The sequence below is a fragment of the Arachis hypogaea genome, chromosome 14 (genome assembly GCF_003086295.3).
Source record: "Arachis hypogaea cultivar Tifrunner chromosome 14, arahy.Tifrunner.gnm2.J5K5, whole genome shotgun sequence".
NCBI lineage: Eukaryota > Viridiplantae > Streptophyta > Magnoliopsida > Fabales > Fabaceae > Arachis > Arachis hypogaea.
The window spans coordinates 109,891,035-109,912,089 of record NC_092049.1 but is presented as its reverse complement, the minus strand read 5'-3'; the positions used below and the strand labels follow the sequence as shown (position 1 = coordinate 109,912,089).

At 32.3% G+C, this 21,055-nt stretch overlaps 1 protein-coding gene and 1 long non-coding RNA gene across 3 annotated transcripts; one reads left to right on the top strand and one right to left on the bottom strand.

Annotated features, from left to right (window-relative positions):
* Positions 1–4,521: 4,521 nt before the first annotated feature.
* LOC140178319 (uncharacterized) lies at positions 4,522–6,839 on the top strand. Its single transcript, XR_011871065.1, has 4 exons — positions 4,522–4,700; positions 4,791–4,845; positions 4,934–5,062; positions 6,564–6,839. It is a non-coding gene; the product is annotated as an uncharacterized lncRNA (long non-coding RNA).
* Positions 6,840–11,665: 4,826 nt separating this feature from the next.
* LOC112743675 (chlorophyll synthase, chloroplastic) lies at positions 11,666–18,513 on the bottom strand. Of its 2 annotated transcripts, none has more exons than XR_003172172.3 (15): positions 18,242–18,512; positions 18,010–18,045; positions 17,810–17,889; positions 17,403–17,490; positions 16,670–16,755; positions 16,475–16,561; positions 15,958–16,023; positions 15,763–15,846; positions 14,714–14,775; positions 14,025–14,100; positions 13,667–13,729; positions 13,472–13,549; positions 12,810–12,886; positions 12,438–12,485; positions 11,666–12,111 (listed from the first exon to the last, which is right to left on the bottom strand). XR_003172172.3 is itself a non-coding variant. In XM_025792972.3 (15 exons), the coding sequence occupies exons 1-15, from the start codon at positions 18,360–18,362 to the stop codon at positions 12,049–12,051; spliced, it is 1,119 nt and encodes a 372-aa protein (XP_025648757.1). In that variant the 5' UTR covers positions 18,363–18,513; the 3' UTR covers positions 11,666–12,048. The 2 variants fall into 2 exon arrangements, 1 of the variants encoding a protein (XP_025648757.1); XM_025792972.3 differs by having other exon boundaries at positions 13,468–13,549; positions 18,242–18,513.
* Between the last annotated feature and the right edge of the window lie 2,542 nt (positions 18,514–21,055).

The following is a 21,055-nucleotide window of genomic DNA, read 5'->3' as shown; positions in this document are numbered from 1 at the left end:
GCTTAAGAGGTCTTCAGGTCGGGTGGTCTTTGCAAGGATATCATCCACGTATACTTCCACCGTTTTGCCTATGAGGTCGCTGAATATCTTGTTCATTAACCTTTGGTATGTGGCCCCAGCGTTCTTCAGGCCGAATGGCATTACCTTGTAGTAGTATATTCCCCCCGCCGTTATGAACGCTGTTTTCTCTTCGTCTGGCTGGTGCATCGGTATCTGATTGTAGCCAGAATAAGCATCCATAAAGCTCAGATATCGATACCCTGCCGCCGCGTCGACGAGCGCATCAATGTTGGGTAGGGGGTAGCAGTCCTTGGGACATGCTTTGTTAAGATCGGAGTAATCTACACACATCCTCCATTTTCCATCGTGTTTTCTTACTAGAACTACGTTCGACAGCTAGGTCGAGTAGTCGAGTTCCCGGATAAATCCCGCTTCGAGGAGGCTGGCCGTCTGCCTGGCCACCTCCTCTGCTCTTTCTTGTGACATTTTTCTTCTCCTTTGGGCCACCGGTTTGGCCTCCGCCTTGACGTCCAAGTGATGTGACATGAGCTGGGGGTCTATCCCCGGCATGTCAGCTGGCGTCCAAGCAAAAAGGTCGCCGTTAGCCCTGATCATTTCCATTAGAGGTTCCTTCAATTTGTGCGGGAGGTTTCTGTTCACGAAGGTGAACTTCTCCTCTGTGTCACCAACCCTGAACCTTTCTAAGTTTCCCTCCGGTTCGAGTCTGGGCTTGTCGTTGACTCTAGCGTCCAGGTCGGCGAGGAACACTCCCGATGCTTCTTTAGATTTCTTTCTTAAGGAGAGACTGGCATTGTCGCAAGCAACTGTCGTTTCCAAGTCTCCTTTTATGGATCCCACGGATCCGTCATCAGCGATGAACTTCATTACCAACATCTTTGTACTGATCACTGCCCCAAGGTCGTTGATAGTCTTTCTTCCTAGGATGACGTTGTAGGCCGTGGAGTCTCGTAGGACCACGAACTCAGCCATTACCGACCTTCTTCCCCGTCCTAGTCCTACGGATACCGGTAGGGATATTATCCTGTCTCGCTTGATAAAGTGGTCGCCCAAGCCCACTACACTGTGTTGGTGAGTCCTTAAGTCGGCATCCCAGAGACCCAAGGCATCAAACACGTTGCGGAACATGATATTCGAGTCAGCCCCGGTGTCTACGAGGATCCACTTGATGAGGCCGGTTCCCACTCTGGCCATGATGACCATAGGAGGATTTTCCGCGACCTCTTCGAACCATTGGTCCTCCGGACCGAACGAGATAGGCGGGACCCTCTTGGAGCTTCGCGCTGGAGACGAGGAGACTGCCAGGACTTTGGCGTCCTTCTTATGTGCCGATCTCGACCTTGGAGCCGCGTCTCTTGCTGTTACCACGTTTACTATGGTAAGGCCGTGTTCGTTGTCCTCTGGCTCTTGACGCCGCTTCACCGTGCGGGTCTTGTCCTCTCCCTCGCGACCGCGATCTCGTCTTCTCTGCTCCCTGATAAAGCGGGAGAATTCGGCCAGCTTTCCGTCCCGGATCGCTTGTTCTAGTGCGTCCTTGAGGTCGAAGCAATCATGTGTTTTGTGCCCATAGCCCTTATGATAATCACAATAGAGGCTTTTGTTCCCCCCGGTTCTGTCCTTTAGAGGTCGGAGCTTTGACAGAATTCCTTTCTCAGCTATCTGCTGATAAACTTCTACGATGGCGACGGTGAGAGGGGTGTAGTTGGTGAATTTCCCGACTCGGGGAAACGGCCTGGATGTCTTGCCTGGCCCGCCGTCTCTGGCGTGCTCCTTCAGCCTTTCCCCTCCACCGTGCTGCCGAGGTTGATTGTAGGCGGGCTGCCGCTTGTTGGCTGCCACGACTTGGCTGACTTCTTCATCGTTGATATGTTCCCTAGCCACGCTTTGGATCTCTTGCATCATGCATACCGGCTTCATAGTGATATGCTTCCTGAAATCCTCATTCAGAAGTCCGTTCGTCAAACACAGACTGGCCACCGAATTAGTTAGCCCGTCAATCTCCAAACACTCGTCGTTGAACCGGTCCAGATATTTTCTGGTCGGCTCGCCGGGCCTTTGTGCCACCCCGAGCAAGTTGATCGGGTGCTTCGTCTTTGTAATTTTGTTAGTGAAATGGGCCAAGAAAGCGCGGCTATATCCGAGAACCTGGCAACAGATCCCTGCGGGAGGCTGTTAAACCACCGTATTGCAGGTCCCGCCAGAGTGACCGAGAAAGCGCGACACCTCACTTCATCGCCTACTCCCTCCAGGTTCATTCTGGCCTCGAAGGCCGTAAGGTGCTTCTGTGGGTCTTGGGTTCCGTCGTACCTCATGTCTGTCGGCTTATCAAAGTGCTTTGGTAGCCAGACCTCGAGGATGGAATGATGAAACGGGGTTGCACCCATTATCATGGGTCGTCGCGTTCTCTTCGGCCTTTCTCCGCCGTCTTCCCGATCTCTCTCTGTGGCGCGTCTCCCCTCAAGCCGAGTGTATATCACGGGGTCGCGCCGTCTTCGGGGCCGTCCCCGCTCCTCCCGACGCTTTCAGACTCATATCGTGGGCTGGGCGTGCGCTGGGAGCGACTTCTCTCACGTGTCTCGGGAGATCGGGAATAGTTTGGCTCGGGGGTTCGTTGACGACGTTCTTGATCTGCCAGCTAGCGCTCCAGGTTCTGTATCCTATGACGCAATTCCTGCATTATTTTGGCGCTGTTGCTGCCTGTTCCCCCGAAGGGGCGTCTCTCTTGGGATCGTGAAGACGGCTCGGGTCGTCATGGAGGGGACCTCGTGCGCTCCCGGGAAGAAGCTACGGAGGCTGCCCCCCCGGGATTTGTCCCGCGGCCATGGTCTCCTGGACCCTGTACGATGTCCATTTAGGCTTTTCCACAGACGACGCCAATGTTGGGTTGCTCGGATACCGGACGGTTTGGAGAGGTCCTTGGGTTGATAAGGTGGGGTATCGCCTGGTTCTGGGTTGCGGGGGTGAAGCTGGAGCAGCCGACGTCCCAGGCTCTTTGAGTGAAGAGGGGGTGCCACCTACAAAGACACTCCGACGCTCTAGTCAATCAAGTGTGCAGGCGAAAAGTGGGTAAAGTGATGTATGTGACGTACCTTGGGGGTCAGGAGTGGGTCCCGCAAGGGCAGACCCACCTTCCTCGAAGCTTCCCAATACAGCTGTAACAGAGAACTGTCAAGAACGCGTGTCCGGGTCGGTGGTTGAGCGTCTCGCACCCGACCGTTCGGATCGACCCGCATGACGTTTGGGCCTTATATATATATATATATATATATATATATATATATATATATATATATATATATATATATCCACGTTACTTCCTTTAATTTTCTTTGATTTTGCTTAATGGCCTTTGCCAAATATATTTTAAACTAAGAAAATAATAATAATAATAATAATAATAATAATAATAATTAATTTAAATTTTTATCCATCAAAATAGTTTTTTAATAAATAATTCAAACTTATAGAATAAGTTATAATTAAATTAAACCTCAATAATTATAAAATTTAATTTAATATTTTTTAGTAAAATAATTTTTTTAAAAACAAAATCTCAATAAATATAATGACACGTAAATAATTATTTAATTTTCAAAAATTTTAGGTCTTACAAAGAGTACAATTAAGTACATCTAATTGATTTGAGTATATTTTGATTGAATATTTATTGTAATGTTACAATAATAATATTACAATAATAATAATATTATAACGTTCATTAGTGAGTTTAATGAATTATACAATTAGTAGCATATATATAACTTATCTTTCTTTAAAATGATACGGTATTTTTTTATACGTTTTAATATCATTTTAAAAATAATATTTAATACAAATTTTAATTTTAAATTATTTCAATTACGGTTAAAATAAAAAATAATACCCAAAATTAATACTATTAAAATTACTTTAATATTTAATATTAATATTAAAATGGCATATAGTATGTCTAATTAATTGTTATTTAAGTATGCATATTCTAACTCTATTATTCTTTTTTTATGGAACTATGTGTTAACTTGACTTAAGTTAGCACTTGTTAAATATGGATGCCCTCTATATAAACTTTCACTCTACATAACTTAAAAGAACAAATCAACAACCATCTATAAGGAGAAGCATCATATCGACCGATTTGAGTGAAGCAGCAGCCAAGAGCAATATGATTTATATATAGTTAAGAGCAAATATGGTTGCATTGCATGTGAAATAGTAAAATAAAAAATAATAAATAATAGAGGACTTGTTTTATGCATTATGTAAACTCCGGTTAAATTAGTAGATAATTAGTCAATAAATTAGTTTTTAATAAAAAGGATTAGAAATGTGAATATTATATTAAATTAGGGTAGAGCTCATCGAAATGAGAATTTTGACACTAACTTCGAAGAAAACAGTCCAAAATTAGACCGAAAAGACCGAAGTGGTTGAACCGAACCCAAACCGAGCTGTCGGTCCAACCGGACCAATCCTTTTAAGTGAACCCAAGCCCTTCGTCCCCTTCATTCCAACAGAAACGAAGCTTTCAGCTTCCAGGGGAGGGAAGAACGAAAACTTCACCGAAACCCTTACGTTACTTTCCAAATCCCATAACTTCTCCGTCCGAACTCCGATTACCGCACCGTTTGCGGCCACGCGTCCACCGCGTCGAGCTCTACATTTCTACCTGAACAATTTTACTGGTAACTTTTTAATCACCCTCAGCCCTCTTTTCCCCCAATTTTTGAATTTTTAATGGGAATGTTGAATTTCTTTGATTTCTGATGTTTTAGGATCCAATTAGCTTGAGGAAAATGTTCACTCTTACTTATGTGAAGTTTGGGTAAGGTGAGGATACGATAATTCTATTTTATTTTTATTGAATTTGAGCTTTGAGTATTAAATTGGATATATATGTGTTATGAATGTGTATTAGGTTGTGAATAAATAATTGGAGCTTGAAATTGTGAATACTGGAACTTGGAGGAAGCGTATTAGTTGAGTTTTGAAGGGCTGCCTTGGTTTTGAATAAATAGCTTTGGTTGTTACGTGGAAATTGGGCAAGGTATGGTTTAGGTTTCTTGCATTTAATATATAATGTTCTGTGAAAACTTAGGCTAGATGACCATAGGATAAGTTGGAATGCAGGTGTATGTTTAATGTTTAGTAATTTGTTGATGAATATATTTGGTTGAAGTTTATTGGATAATTAGTTATTAATTTTGGATGGTGAATGTTGTTATGTTAATTTGGAGAGAATTATGGTTGAATGTTATTGTTGATGAACATGGTTGGTTTGGTGCTTGTTGATTAACTAATGATTTGGTGAATTATTGATTTGAGGTATAACTATTGTGGAGGTTGTTGTGATGATGAGGTATTTTGTGTTAGAAGCCTAGGATTAGTGAACTATGATCCTTAGTTGAATTTTGGTTGTTGGATTTGAATATTGTATGAGTATAATTATTAATCTAAGGTAGATTTATTGTGGTGACTGTTATGATGATGAGGAAGGGTATGTTGAATTAAAAAAAAAAAAGCAAGTTTGGACCCAAAAAGGATAGTAAAGTCCGAGTTTTAGAGGAGATGCTGCCGAAATTTTATAAAAATTAAAGATTTTGTTTATATGATTATTTAAAAAGATTTAGATTCAAAGATTATATGGTTTGATTTAGAGTTATTAAGAAAATGAGCATGTTTTAAGTTTGATTCATTTAGAAAAGAATGAATTATGTTTTGAATTAGAACTATTGATGGACGGAATGGGAGGTGTGATAATGAAGGATAAGGATTGAATATGATTGACGTATAATAATGAATGAGATGCGATTAAGAATGATGTGGATGTTGATAAATTATAATTGAATTATTTATATAGCTTATGAATTTGAATAATCTGAGATACGAGATTCCCTGGATCAAGTGTCGTGGCTTACACCACGTGTACCAGGTTGAAAACTCGATACTCTGTTGACCCTACGACGTAAGTGTGACTGGACACTATATAAATTCCGGGAATGTTACCCCATTGAGCAATATTGATTATTTGAGAAAAAGTTATGCATAGACTCTTGGGGATGCACGTCGGGGGACAGTCTAAGGACACTCAGACTTGTCAGGTTGGCTGGATAACCGACAGATGAGCCTCATCAGCCATAGGATAAGCATGCATCATATGCATATTACTTGAATTACTTGCTTGTACTTTAATTGGGTGTGCCTATATGTACTTGCTATGCTAAATGTGTATTTGTTACCTGTAATAACTGTAACCTTCTTGTGTTTTCCTTATCTGTCTATTTGTCTGTGAAAATGCATGAAGGAGTTGGAGGTATGGAGGAATGGCAGTATGGGACTTAGATTTAAGGTTAAGTTAAGTTAGGATTAAATATTTTTAGAAAACCACCTTTTATGGCTTCTGTTTAATACTTTAAGCTCTATAATCTGAGTGTTGGCGTTCTAGGATTGCCTCTGGCATTTTCAGGACCTTATATATTATGTGTGTGGCACCTTTACCATACTGAGAACCTCCGGTTCTCATTCCATACTATGTTATTGTTTTTCAGATGCAGGTCGAGAGGCATCTCGTTAGGCGTCTGGACCCTTGAAGCGGAGTGGTTACAGTGTTATTTTGTTATGCTATGATGTGTATTTATGTACTTGGTTTTCTCTCCGCATAACCTGTTCTTTTGATCATCCTAGAGGTTTATGGAGAGGCAGGATTGTGTATATGTACTTTTGGGTTTTGTGATATGTATGTATATATGTGTAAATATTCTCTAGCCAGTCTTGACTTCGCAGGCTGAGTTAGGAGCTTATTATTTCATTTTTTTGGCACTCTATTCCTACTTCTGTTATCTTATGTTTAATAATTATGATTTTCTTAACACGTAAGTTAACTCGTACCTTGAGCGTTGCGCTTTTATTTTGCGATTTTTGTTTTTTCTTTTCTTCAAGGCTCTTAGCATATTATAATTTTTCTGCTAATATATGTATTACTCATTTTATTTTAGAAGTCGTAATATCACATCACCTTTGTTTTATGGCTCAAGCGTAAAGTTTAGTGTGGTAGGGTGTTACACATTGATATGTAGAAACAGACGTGATTAAAGGTGAATTAAAACACGCACAATAATGATACTATAAAGTTGAAACATGGTGACACATGCATTATTACTTTTAGTATTAGTGCGCTGAATTATACCAGTTGTGGTGATATATTTTTCGGTTTAATAAACACTAAAAATAATTTTATTTAAATAATTAATTTTTATATATACTAACTTAAAAAATAATTAGAAATAAAAAATAAGAGATGTAAATGATATTTTTAATCTGAATTTTGTTTATAAATTTGTATTATAGCCTGGTTTTGATAGTGTATCTGTCAAATATGTAATGAGAAACTTTTGAGTTAGTAATATTTAGTAGTTTTTATTATTATTGGATTAATATAAATATTAAATTATTTTTAATAAATAAATATTATTAATTTATATATACTGATAAATATAAATTATATATTTTTGCGTATAAAATTTCTGTAATATAATAATAATAATAATAATAATAATAATAATTAAAACTATTTAATACTAAAAACATCTTCTTTAATTTAGTTTGGATTCTACAAAATGTTTCATAAATATGTGTGAATCATATAAAGGTGTTTATGGATCGGGTTTAAGTAGATCCAAACCCGTCCTTACAAGGACAACGGGTTTACTTTAACCTGACCCAAAGCCAAAGTAATCCGAAAAGAAATCAGATTAAACCGGATCGATTCGATAGAACATTAGTATATACAAGTTTATAAATGAGGCCTGCTACACATACAAGTCTTTTTGGCTTACAAGTCTTACAAGTTGGCACAAGCCCAACAAAGCACACGCATTACACTCCCACATTCAAGAGTAAATAAATGCACGTTATTCAACCACTTCCTGTTTCCAAAGCGCGCTACTCACCATGCATTATGAACGACTCTTCTTCTTCTTCCTCCATGAAAACGAGTTTCTTGCCAAATTTGAAGATAATGGAACTTCAGAAATACACACAAACGATTACAAGAATTAACCCAAACGATTATAGAAATACACCTAAAGAATTACAGAAATACACCCAAAGGATTACAAAACTACACCCAAATGATTTAAGAAATATACTCAAAATTCGTTGAAGTACACCTTATGCATAATTAAGAACTCTTTCTCTTTCTCCTCCTCATCTTCTGCTGTTTCTTCTTCTTCAAAAATGATTTCAGAGCTTGATGTCAAAAAACAATAGAAATCGAGAATAATGAAGAAAGAAAACAGAGAGAAAAGCACGTAAATGAAGAAGGAGAAAGAGAAGGCAAGCAATGAAAGAAAAGAAGAAGAAGAAGAGGAAGAAGAACGTGCAGCAAGAAGAAGAAGAAGGTGCAGTGAAAACTTGCAGTAACGGTTGAAGAAGGAGAAAGAAAAGGCAAGAAACGAAAGAAAAGAAGAAGAAGAGGAAGAGGAAGAAGAATGTGCAGCAAGAAGAAGAAGGAGGTGCAGTGAAAACGGTTTGAAGCGCATTAATATAAATGATTTGTAAAGATTTGTATAAAAAAAATGCTTGTATGTGAAGAATTTCTCTTTATAAATTTTATATATTAAAATAATAATTTTTTTTAAAAATAAATTTAACAAATATTATATGATATTTATATTGAAAAAAATGTTAAAATAAAAATAATATCGTATAATATAAAAATATTAATTGAATTACAAAAGTATAATATAACTTTATTAATTAACTGAAATATTTTTTTATTGTAAAAAGTAATTTTGGGCCGAGTCAGGTGACCCGAAGCAAAATCCGAACCCAACCAAAAAGCAACACTGGACAAAACATGAAAACTCGAACTCGACAAAATATCTCTCGAGTTTAGGCCACAGGTTTTGAGTCGGAGCGAATCTTGAACACTCCTAGAATAATATATCATAAAATTTGATTTAAAATTTAACGTGAGATTTGTTATTCTAATGCTTAGTTTTATTTTAATTTAAATTTAAATATTTTTTTAATTACTTTAAAAATTAAAAAAATTAAAAGTCTCGAGATGTGAAGATTTAAATTGAAAAAAACTACATTAAATTAATTTTGATCTTTTTTTATTAAATTGATAAAAAATAATAAAAAAATAGAGTAATAAAATATAAGAGTATAATCGAGTACATCTAATTGATTTGAGTATATTTTGATTGAATATTTCTTGTAAAGGTTATAATAATAATATTATAATGTTCATTCAGCGAGTTTAATGGATTATACAATTATCAGCATATCACTTATCTTTCTTTAAAATGATACGATATCTCCTTATTGATCTCAATATTATTTTAAAAATAATATTCAATACAAATTTTACTTTTAAATTATTTAAATTTTGGTTAAAAATAAAAAATAATATCCAAAATTAATTCTATTAAAATTTTTCTAATATTTAATATTAATATTAAAATGGTATCTAATATGCCTAATTAATTGTTATTTAAGTGTGCATATTCTAACTCTATTGTTCTTTCTTTATAGACTTTATATTAACTTAAGTTAGTACTTGCTAAACATGGACGCCCTTTATATAAACTTCTACTTTACATAAGCTAAAAGAACAAGTCAACAACCATCCAAACTTCTATGGTAGCTGAAAACTTTCTCACTGACTCCATAAGAAGAAGAATCATATTGACCAATTTAAATCAAGAAGCAACCAAGAGCAACATGATTTATATATAATTAAGGACAAATATGGTTGTATTGCATGTGAAATAGTAAAATCATGACTCATTACATGCATTGACGTGTAAAAACAAAAATCTGATTAAAGGTGAATTAAGACACGCACGATGATAATATTGTAAAGTTAAAAATATCGTGACACGTGCATTATTGTTTTCAGTGCGAGTGCGCTAATTATACCAGTTGCAGTAATATATCTTTCAATTTGATCAACACTAAAAATAATTTTATTTAAATAATTAATTTTTATATACACTAACTAGCAAATAATTAGAAATGAAAGATAGGAGATGTAAATGATATTTTTACTCTAAATTTTGTTTATAAAACGGTCTGGCTTCGATAGTGGACCTGTCAAATATGTAATGAGAAACTTTTTGAGTTAGCAATATTTAGTAATTTTTATTATTATTTGATTAATATAAATATTAAATTATTTTTAATAAATAAATTTTATTAATTTATATATATATATATATTTTAAAAAATATAAATATAAATTAGATTATTTTATGTGTGAATTCTGATAAATATAAATCATATATTTTTGTGTATAAAATTTTTGTAATATTATTATTATTATTGTTATTTTTATTATCATTAATTAATTAAGACTATTTAATATTAAAAACAGCTTTATTTTATTTTGGATTCTACAACATGACCCAGACTCAACCCTAAAGAGGCAACAGGTCTACTTTGACCCGACCTGAAGTGACATAAAAAGGTCGATCCAATGGAATATTAGTATATGCAAATTTGTAAATTTTATATATTAAAATAATAAAATTTTATTTTTAAAAAATAAATTTAACAAATGTTATATGATATTTATATCAAAATAAATTATTTTAAAACAAAAATAATACCGTATAATATAAAAAATATTAATTGAATTATAAAAGTATAATATAACATTATTAATTAATTCAAATATATATTTTTTATTTTTAAAAGCAACTTCGGACAAGGGCGAGTGATTCGAAGCAAAATCTGAACCCGACCCAAAAATAACACCGGATAAAAATAGAAACCCGAAGCCGACGGGCGGGGCGGGTCTTGAACACTCCCAGGATCATCAAATTTAATGTTAGATTTGTTACTCTAATGTTTAGTTTTATTTTAATTTAAATTTAAATATTTATTAATTATTTTAAAAATAAAAAATTAGAATTCTGAAGATGTGAAGATTTAAATTGAAAAAAAAAATTGTATCAATAATTGAAAAAAAAATTATCTTAAATTGATTTTGATCTATTTTTTTATTAAATTGATAAAAAATAATAAAAAAATAGAGTAATAAAATACAAAGTATAATCGAGTAGATCTAATTGATTTGAGTATATTTTGATTGAGTATTTATTGCAATGTTACCATAACAATATTACAATAATAATATTACAATGTTCATTCAAAAAGTTTAATATTACAATGTTCATTCAAAAAGTTTAATAAATTATACTTCGTAGAATATCACTTATCTTTCTTTAAAATGATATAATATTTCCTTATTGATCTAAATATCATTTTAAAGATGATATTCAATACAAATTTTAATTTTAAATTATTTCAATTATGGTTAAAAATAAAAAATAATACCCAAAATTAATTCTATTAAAATTGCTCTAATATTTAATATTAATATTAAAATGGTATCGAATATGTCTCATTAATTGTTATTTAAGTGTGCATATTTTAACTATTATTCTTTCTCTATGGAACTTTGTATTAACTTGAGTCAAGTTAATACTTGCTAAACACGGATGCCCTCTATATAAACTTCCACTCTTAACTTAAAAAACAAGTCAACAACCATCCAAACTCCCATGTTAGTTGAAAATCTCCTCACTGATTCTATAAAAAGCAGCCTATTTGAATGAAGAAGCAGCCAAGAGCAACATGATTTATATATAGTTAGGGACAAATATGATTTATATATCCAAGTGAAGAAAGTAGTTATAAAGTAGTTAATTACACAGTTACACCAGAATTAACACAACTAATATTCCTTACAACTAATATTCCTTTCCTCCTGACAGTAAGTTCTAAAAAACATGAAAGGAAATCGTTGTGTCAAAATAGTACATTGTGTTTAATTTATTAGGCTTCCTAGAAAGACATTTCTTCTCAATTAAACCTCACGGAATAATTAAACGGCACCAAAAAGAAAAAATGAAATATACTAGAATGCACCTATCTTAATAATATCACTTCTTCATCTAGTTATTAATTCGATCTATATGAATTCCTTGGCTTCCTATGTAACTTTTGTACATTAACTAATCATCAGTGGCAACTTGCAAGAGCAGTCACCAACATGCCAAGTACCAGAAATGGCTGTGCACTAGCCTGCAAACATTAAAATAAGATAATGTGATTGAACGGTTAAATGATTGAAATTTATAATACATATATAAAAAATTATTTAACAATATAAAGCCATAAGACATATATTTCATTTGATATAAATGTAACTCCCCTCTTCAGATTTTCATAATAGTAATTTTCCATTTGATAAATGCAAACAATTATTTTTTTTTCAATGATCAATAATAGATAATTGAAAAAGAGAAAACTAATTTATAAGGACATACATAAAGAAAATGTGTCTAAACTATTTTATTTAAGAAACAGAGAGATAGTATCAACCAAAGTTTTACGTGGTGAACATGTACCTGATATTTAACATCGTATTTCTCAGGGTCCTTGAGGAAGTACTGGAACTGAGAGGCAAAAGGCAATAAGCTAATCATTTAGTACTTAGAAGGGAATTTTCATATTTTTAAGAGTGAAGTATTCTGTTTTTATTTTTTATTTTTTCAAATTAAAGGACAATATGTACTCTATTGAAAGGTTTATACTATAGCATGACGATTGCTAGCTACTAGCTAAGTCAACACACACATTCGAGGTATATCTAGGAAACAATGATGATTAACGATTACATCTTAAATGTGCAATTATTAAAATATAGAATCAAGACCAGAAAATAGAAGAATAATTTTGAAACCCTTTATAAAAATGCATGTGATGTGTCATTACTTTACCTGAAAAATGACTTGTGGAACTGTCAAGACGAGTAAAGCCAAAGCGTGATATGGTTTACCAGCCCCAAGTAGATATCCTGCAACCATGAATAATATAATAATGTCGTTAATAATATATACTAATGTAATCTAATTCAATAATTCAATTGTAGTCTAAGATTATTATGCGCATTCCACACTAAAATTTGTTGCTGCTAGGGATGCTACAGCATGTGCAACTGAAACGAGCACAATTCTACTTGAAAATTTTTCAGGTTAGATTTTACATTTTGACCTAAATTTTCAAGATATCAAGTTATTATGCCATTCTAAATACATACATTTTTACTTCATTTAAACCTATTCGATATTAAGACTTAGTACACCATAGTTGACATATTGCAACGGTTGAAATTTTTTTTGTGGCGGTTTAAAACCGTAGCCAACCGGTTCGTTGACGCTTGGTGGAGTGTTGTCCTTAATGTCGAAAACGGTTTTTGTGGTAGTTTTCAACAACTGTTGATACAACCGCCACTAAATCAAATATTGGGGCGACTTGTTTTCTAAGACGCACATCACATCAAATAATAAATTATTAACATATCATATAAAATACGATAACGACTATAATTATGAAAACAAGTATCCATAATTTAGCTACAGAGGAATCAAAATGTACCAACAATAAGTAATTGTGTAATGTCAATAGCCCCAACAGATATCCACTTTGCTGTTTCAGCACCAAAAGCAACTGGAATAGACTGTTTCATAAAGGTATATCATAAAATTTCTGAGACAGATCAGAAAAGTTCATATTCTAACTAATTAATAAAGTCAAGTCAAGAGATCAGAATAAAAATCAGAGCATAAGTATATACCTGAAGACCATGAGCTCTGTCCCCTTCAACACTTTTGAAGTCATTGACAATACCAACCCCAAACTACAATTATATGTCATGCAGAAATTAAGCAATAATATTATAAGGATCACCAATACTATATATTTGACATATTTATTTTCATAATTCATATAGGATCAAATAAATTCTTGGTCATTTAAAATTAGCAATTTATAATTTTGGTTTTGCAAAGTTTTAGTGTGATTGGTAAAAATATTTCGTAAAATAAATGAAATTAAAAAACTATAGATCACTAATTTTATCATGATCAAAAACTTATTAACCCTATATATATATATATATATATATATATATATATATATATGGTAGTACATACTCCAGCTATGCTGTATAATAGTGTGAGAAAAATTATATCTGCTGATAGAGTCCCAAACAAAGCCTGACCAGCCAACCTGTTAGTAAGAGAAATTGATGAAATAATCACATACTAGTAGTAATAACTTTTGTGATATTGATCATTTTTTTTTTCAAGATTTTATCAAAAACAAAATAGAGTAAAGAACAGTAAACAAAAAATAGAATTGTATGTATTATTTTTATTATAATTTTCACTTTTTTTTCTTCATAAAATTTAAAAAACGAAAGTACAAAATGTTTTTCAAACTAAACAGGCCTTTATATTTCTTAATTTTGAAAACAACCATATTAGGTGTACATAAAAAATTAGCCACCAAATTATGTTGGAATACAAAATACACTTTGAAAATAAGTTAAATTACATATGTATTTATATATAAATACACATAGTAGCGAATTTTGTGATTGATTTTTGGTGTGTACATAGCATTTTTGTTTCGAAAAATAATGACCTCCTGGCCTCTTCTTCTTGAAAATAAATAAGCTAAGCAGCATTCATCTTTAGAACTAACTAACTCTACTTCAGCATGCAATGCATAAATACCAAAACACTGAATTTTAGTAACTTGAAAAAAAAAAAGAATCAAATAAATTAAATCAATAGCAACTGGCTACTAGATCTCTTAGCACAGTAAAAATGTACCACACCATGGCAAACTGATGTAACTTGCTCCAAGGGCCAGGTTTCCTATCCATCCATTTCGTTTTAACTAGAAAAAATTAGAACACTTGTGAAGCTTAGACAAATGACAATACAAGATAAACGAAACAAGTGATGAAATAATACATCTCTTTAAACAAAAGACATGGAAGACAATATAGTTGTAAACTCACCTTTCTAAATCGGGTACCAAATTACATGTTTTATTTAAAATCAGCACATATACAGAAGGATTAATATGCCTGAGATAGATGAAAAACTCGTTTTTGTCTTCCATGTTTTCTTTGGTCAACAGAAGATATTACTAGAAAGCGTAATGTTTTTTTTTGGGGCCCTACAATGAGTTTCAAAAATATTTAGTATTTAATTTGTTTTAATTTTGTCCCTAATGTCTTTGATAAGTTTCAAAAATAATCTTTTGTTAATTTTTTATAAATAACAATTAGTCAACCTTTTTTTTCAAATTTTACCCTTTAATCATCCTGTATTCTAAAACACTAAGTCAGCATGGAATTTGATGGTCTCACTATGTTTAAAACTTTTAAGTTGTACCAATTAAAAGTTATTAAATTGTAACTTTAATGTATTTTCAAAACAATCCTGTAGAATTTATATTTGTAAATGACTTATTTTCTTGCAGTTTTTTCCACACTTCACAAATATAAACAGAGTCATATACAACATTCTAACAATTGTCCAAATAGCTGACTTCCATTTGGACAATGGAAAAAAACATTGTCCAAAGGCGAGGGTCATGGCTGGGAAAGGAGGGCGAGGCAAAGGCAAATGTAGGGGGAGGACTAGGCCGGGGGGGGGGGGGGGGTGGATTTTGGAGTCAACGGATTAGAATTCGGGCCGGGGTTAAAGTTTTGAAATTTTGAATAATAAAAGATAAAATTTGTAGAAAAAAAAGTGATTTAATTCTTGACATTTAAAAATTAATAATAAATATTTTTAAATTGTTTGAAAATATTATGAATAAAAAGTATATTTTACGATATTAAAAGTTTAGAAATTTACTATAAAACTTAAATACCTTAAAAGGAGGTGCAGAATATATATAAGAGACCAGGGATCCACCTAGTGCAAGATCAAATATTGTTGGAAAAGTATGCCCTGCCTGCAAAATATAACATTTTAGCAACCTAAACTTGTCATAGATAAATTCACACCAACTTAAAAGAGATGGATCATTGAACTATTAATATTGTATGCGTACTACTGCACCCACCCATATGTCCAATATACCAGCCAAGGTTAGGCCTCCTAGTAGCAGAAACCATATTTGAGCTATTACCTGCACAGTTTTTAGCAGAATATATGCTCACAATAAGAGTACAGTAAATCTTTTGTGTCGTCACTCACAAAATAATAATGCCTTTTAGTTATGTAACAAAACATTTAATTAACCTACCGGACAAGTTAATCTCTCAAAATTAAAAAAATTAAAAACTTAATTTCATATACAAAAAGGGACTAATTTCTCAACTTTTTCCAAACGGTGAAGAAACATTATCCCCCTATGTTTTCTTTATTTTTTTTGTTAAGGCTTAGGTTGAAGATTTACCTTTTAAAAAATAGAGATCGTTGTTGTACTCTATAAAATTATAAGGTACCATAAGTATTCTCATGTTGTGTGTAGTTAGAAATTGCTGTGTCTCATTACTAAAATTAATAACTTTAAAAATTTTAAAAACTTGAAAACAAATCTTAAGAGAAGACATAAAAATCTGAAATTTACAACAGACCTCATTCTCAGATATTGCTCCGGAAGGAATTGGTCTGTAAGGTTCATTTATTGCATCAATTTCTCTGTCATACCAATCATTCATAGTCTGAAAGATTGAACACCCCAACAATTTAGCATCATCAAGTCAATTTATTTGTTACATTCAATAATAGCAGCTAGGGAAACATTGAACAACAATCAAATCTATCAGTACCTGTGTATATCCCATGAGAAATGGACCAGACATCATCATGCACACAATTGATTTAGCAACATCCTCAAAATCCCAGTGGAAATTTCCTTAACATTATCAGAAATTTGAATGATTCAAATCACATAGCTAAATTTATAGTCAATGTCTCAATGCATTAAAATCTGAAGCACTAACTTTGATCCTAGGATAAAATATGTATGACCAATCTTTATTATGACTAGGGATGACAAAAATACACGCGAAAGCGGGTACCCGTGGGTAGTACCCGCAATGGAGAGTTTAACGGGGACCCGCGAATAAATGAGGACGAGGTAGAGGTACCCAGCCCCATGGAGACCCGCCAAATCCCCGCAAAGGGTGAACTTATTAAAATACCCTCACTTATATATAAAGGTTATAATGTTACATTATTTTGTTGGCTATTTCTATTTCATTTTCTTTTTTGTGTAGGTTGGAGATTTTATGTGTTTGTGGATTATATAAAATTTGTCTTTGGATTGTGTTGTAAGATGATAAATTTGGTTGAATTGTATTGGATTATACTATGGTTGTATTAATTTTTTTTAGTTTTAAGGATTAATATTCATGGAAACCCGCAGGTATCCGCCTCTCCTGCGTGGAGAGAATTAAAAGGGAACGGGGGCAGGGGACATGATATCTATTGTCATCCCTAGTTATGACCACGCATGCAACATTTAATTAATTAATGTAATGGTAAAATTGATGAAGTTACCAGAGGCAGCAGCACCACAAGCTACCCCCCAAATTAATGGAGGCCAAGTCACAGGTTTTGTGAGTTGAAGACGAAGCTTACATTTGTTCTGCACAACATGGACTGCATTAAATGATCTAATGGGTAGATTTATGAAGTATTTTTTCTACATCAATTTATTTATTTTTTTTTTTTTAATAAAATCTACACCATTGAATTACTTAGCTTGTTGCATTGACAATGCAATGAACTCATAGATATGCCAATAATTGATACTAACTTAATGCAGATTAACAGGCACTGACAGATTGTAAAAGATACATATTCAGATTTATATGCGAAGTATGGCAGCGTAATTTAAATATAAAAAAAAATCACAAATCTAAATAAGAGAATGAGGAAAATTATTTGCAATGTGGTTGACTCACAGTTTCTTGGGCTGCTCCTTTAATACCAAGAAGTTGATTGAAGCTTGAACCGGTTTTAGTTTGTTGGTTAGGTTCATCAACTGCTCAAACCCCCAAATATAAAATAAATAAAATGTGTGAGAAATAGTACTAAGCAATGGGAAATGAACAACAAGAAGAAACCATTTTTTAAAAAATAAATTAAGAAAATTATAAATGACCTTGATTTCCAGCTGCTCTAATGGCTATTCTACTCCCTGCAATAATGTTAATACAAACAACCAAAAGCATAAAAAGGAGCAACCTTTAAACAATGTTTGGCTTCTTAGAAACAAATAAACAATGCATCGGATGCATGCAGGATCATTTGGCAACTTGGGTGTAGGAAATATAAAAGAAAATCCAAAAGGGTATTTAATTTGAGAACCTCAATACTCAATTAAGTCAACTTACTAGTGAATGGGAGAGGGAAAAATGGTGCAAGAGGAGGTCGAGAATGAACACTTGTGGTAGATGATGACGATGATAATGATGTTCTTGGTGAAACCGAAACTATTTTGAGTAGGGACGCCATTGAAGATTTATGTACGAGGTTTTTTTTTTCTGTTTGGACTTTTGAATCAGAGACAAAGACAGAGCAAATGAGAAAGGACTTGGCTTTTTGATGGCAATGTATGTTCTCATAGAAAGGACGTCTTTGAGGTTGACCTGAATCGAAGTTTTTTTTTTTTCTTTTTTTTTTTTACAGAGAGAGAAGAAAAGGGGGGGGGGGGTAGGTAGGTACATCTGAAATAAATATTTTAGTTGAATTAATTGTTGTAATAGAAATTTTAGGTAATCCAATTTTAGTTAGTTGATATTCGATTATTCGTCATTATGTTTAAGTCTAATTTTTTTTTAAATTTAGGATTTAGTGTTTATAATTTAGAATTTAAAATTTAAATTTTAATAAAAATTAATTTTTAATATTATTTTTTTTAACTAGCGTGACTATAATAAATAAATAATATTTTCTAATATCACTTATGTTATAGTTTAAAAATAATTAGTGTTTTGATAATATTTAATGTGAGATTAATTAAGATGATAAAATTTTAGTCTTATGATTGATTGTTTTAAGTTCAAATTCTAAGAATAATTTTTTTTCCTTTTCTTAAAGTGAAAAGACTAAAACATAGATGAGATACCAAATAGATATAGAAACTAATTTCAAGTATTAATTAAAATATTCTTTATATTTAAGCAATGGCTCTGAAAATTAAATTGGTCATCAAACTACTTTAATTTTTGGTTTATTGTTTTAGAGACTTAATCGTGGTTCAATAAAAATAATCTAATATTTATAAAATAATAAATAAACACAAAAAGATAAATATATTCTAATATAAATTTAAAAATTACATTAATAATAAAATTATAACATGGATTAAAATTTTATAATCTTATTTAAGTTTATAAACTAATAGTATAATATAAAAAAAATGAATAAATTAAATATGAATATATTCTAATAAAAATTAAAAATACACAAATTAAAAGTAAGATACTAACTAAAATCTCATAATTTTATATAAGTACAACACAAGAGTTAAATATAAAAAATAGTCAATATTAAAAATTAACTTCAAGATTTATATATGCATAAATTTTATATATTACATGTTATAAAATATTAAGAATAAACACACACAAAAATATTTGTCAATATAATCTATCTTAATCCCTAATTTTTTAATTGAAAAAATGTAGTCTATATCTTTTAATTTTTAATATATAGTTTAAATTAGATGTACTATATTAATATTTTAAAGATAAATATAATTTATAATAAAAACAAAAAAATAAATAAATATTAACAAAAGAAAAACACAATTTTGTTTTTGGTATACGAAAAACACAAATCTTGCTCATGAATAAAGGGGGAAAAAATAAAAAAGAAACAAGCTTTTCATTGGACTTAAAAAGGTTTTGGCCCAAATACATTATATGATATTAATATAATTACTCTAGTTCCCCCCTTTTCAGTTTGGGTTTTGGGCTTAGCCCATGAAAAAAAAATATGTGACTTGCCATCACCGTCGCCGTCGTCTGCAACTATGCTGCTTCCTCTTGCGCCTTGTAATAATTTTCTCCTTCACTGATCTTCACCTGTGTCCTCGCCTCTGTTTCTGCTTGCTCTGCCTCTTCCATTCATCACCGTCGTGACTGTTCTGACTCTTCCTCTTGCATTTGACGATATTCCATTCATCTTGGTGTCTCTTTTCTTTTTAGCCATAAACGACTCTTGGGTGTCCTTTGGTCAGAATTGTCCGTATTCCAGTTCGGTCCAGTTCACCGGTTTCCAGACAGTTTGTGGTTTATCGCCAGTTCGAAAGTTGGACGGTTTTGCTTATGAATTGAATCGGATTAGACATCGATTCTTGGTTAAATCAGTTCGAGATGTTATGTTTGGAATTAAAAGAAGAAAATTATGAACAAAGTGAGAGTTGAATCCAATACAGTTAATTGAACTAACTTTATTTTTTGAATAAGGTAGTACTAATTCGTTTTTAAAAAAGTTTTGGGGTCATAATTCATTTTCAAAACTAAACTCCCTCACTAACAAAATCGATCAGTATGGAAAATCCATAAATCAACATTAGTATCCTTTAAAGCGGGCAATATTTACAAACGGTGAGTGTGAATGTTACAAAAGTGACCACCACATCCTCCTCTGCAAAAGAATAATCTCAAAAAAGAAAATGGAGTTTGAACATAATGTTGTTAAGCAAGCAAAGAATCAGGCTTCCTAAAGTTATTCAGCATGGCTTCATGAGCAAGGAGAGGGATTCAACTTCAACAAACAGTTATTGTTTCTAGTTTAGAGATGTACATACGAAATTCTTCAACAAGATCTTCAAGAATTGTTCGATTATGATCATTTTCTATGAGAAGATAATCAATAATATGTAATAAATCAACATCGCTGGAACTTAATTTTGTCACGTAATCAGAGATGGAACCTATTCTTTTAATTTTACTCAAGATTATGAGATCCAAATCAGTCATTAAATCGATTGCATATAATTCAATAATTTATTGATTTAACCGAACCGTAATTAAACTAATTTAACTAAATATATAATAAAATTATTAAAAATTTAATTTATAATTTTAAATATACAAATTTAATAATTTTTAAACTAATAAAATTTAAAAATTTATAATATGATATAATAACTTGTTTATATTTTATCATTAAAAATTTACAAAATAAAAAATTTATAA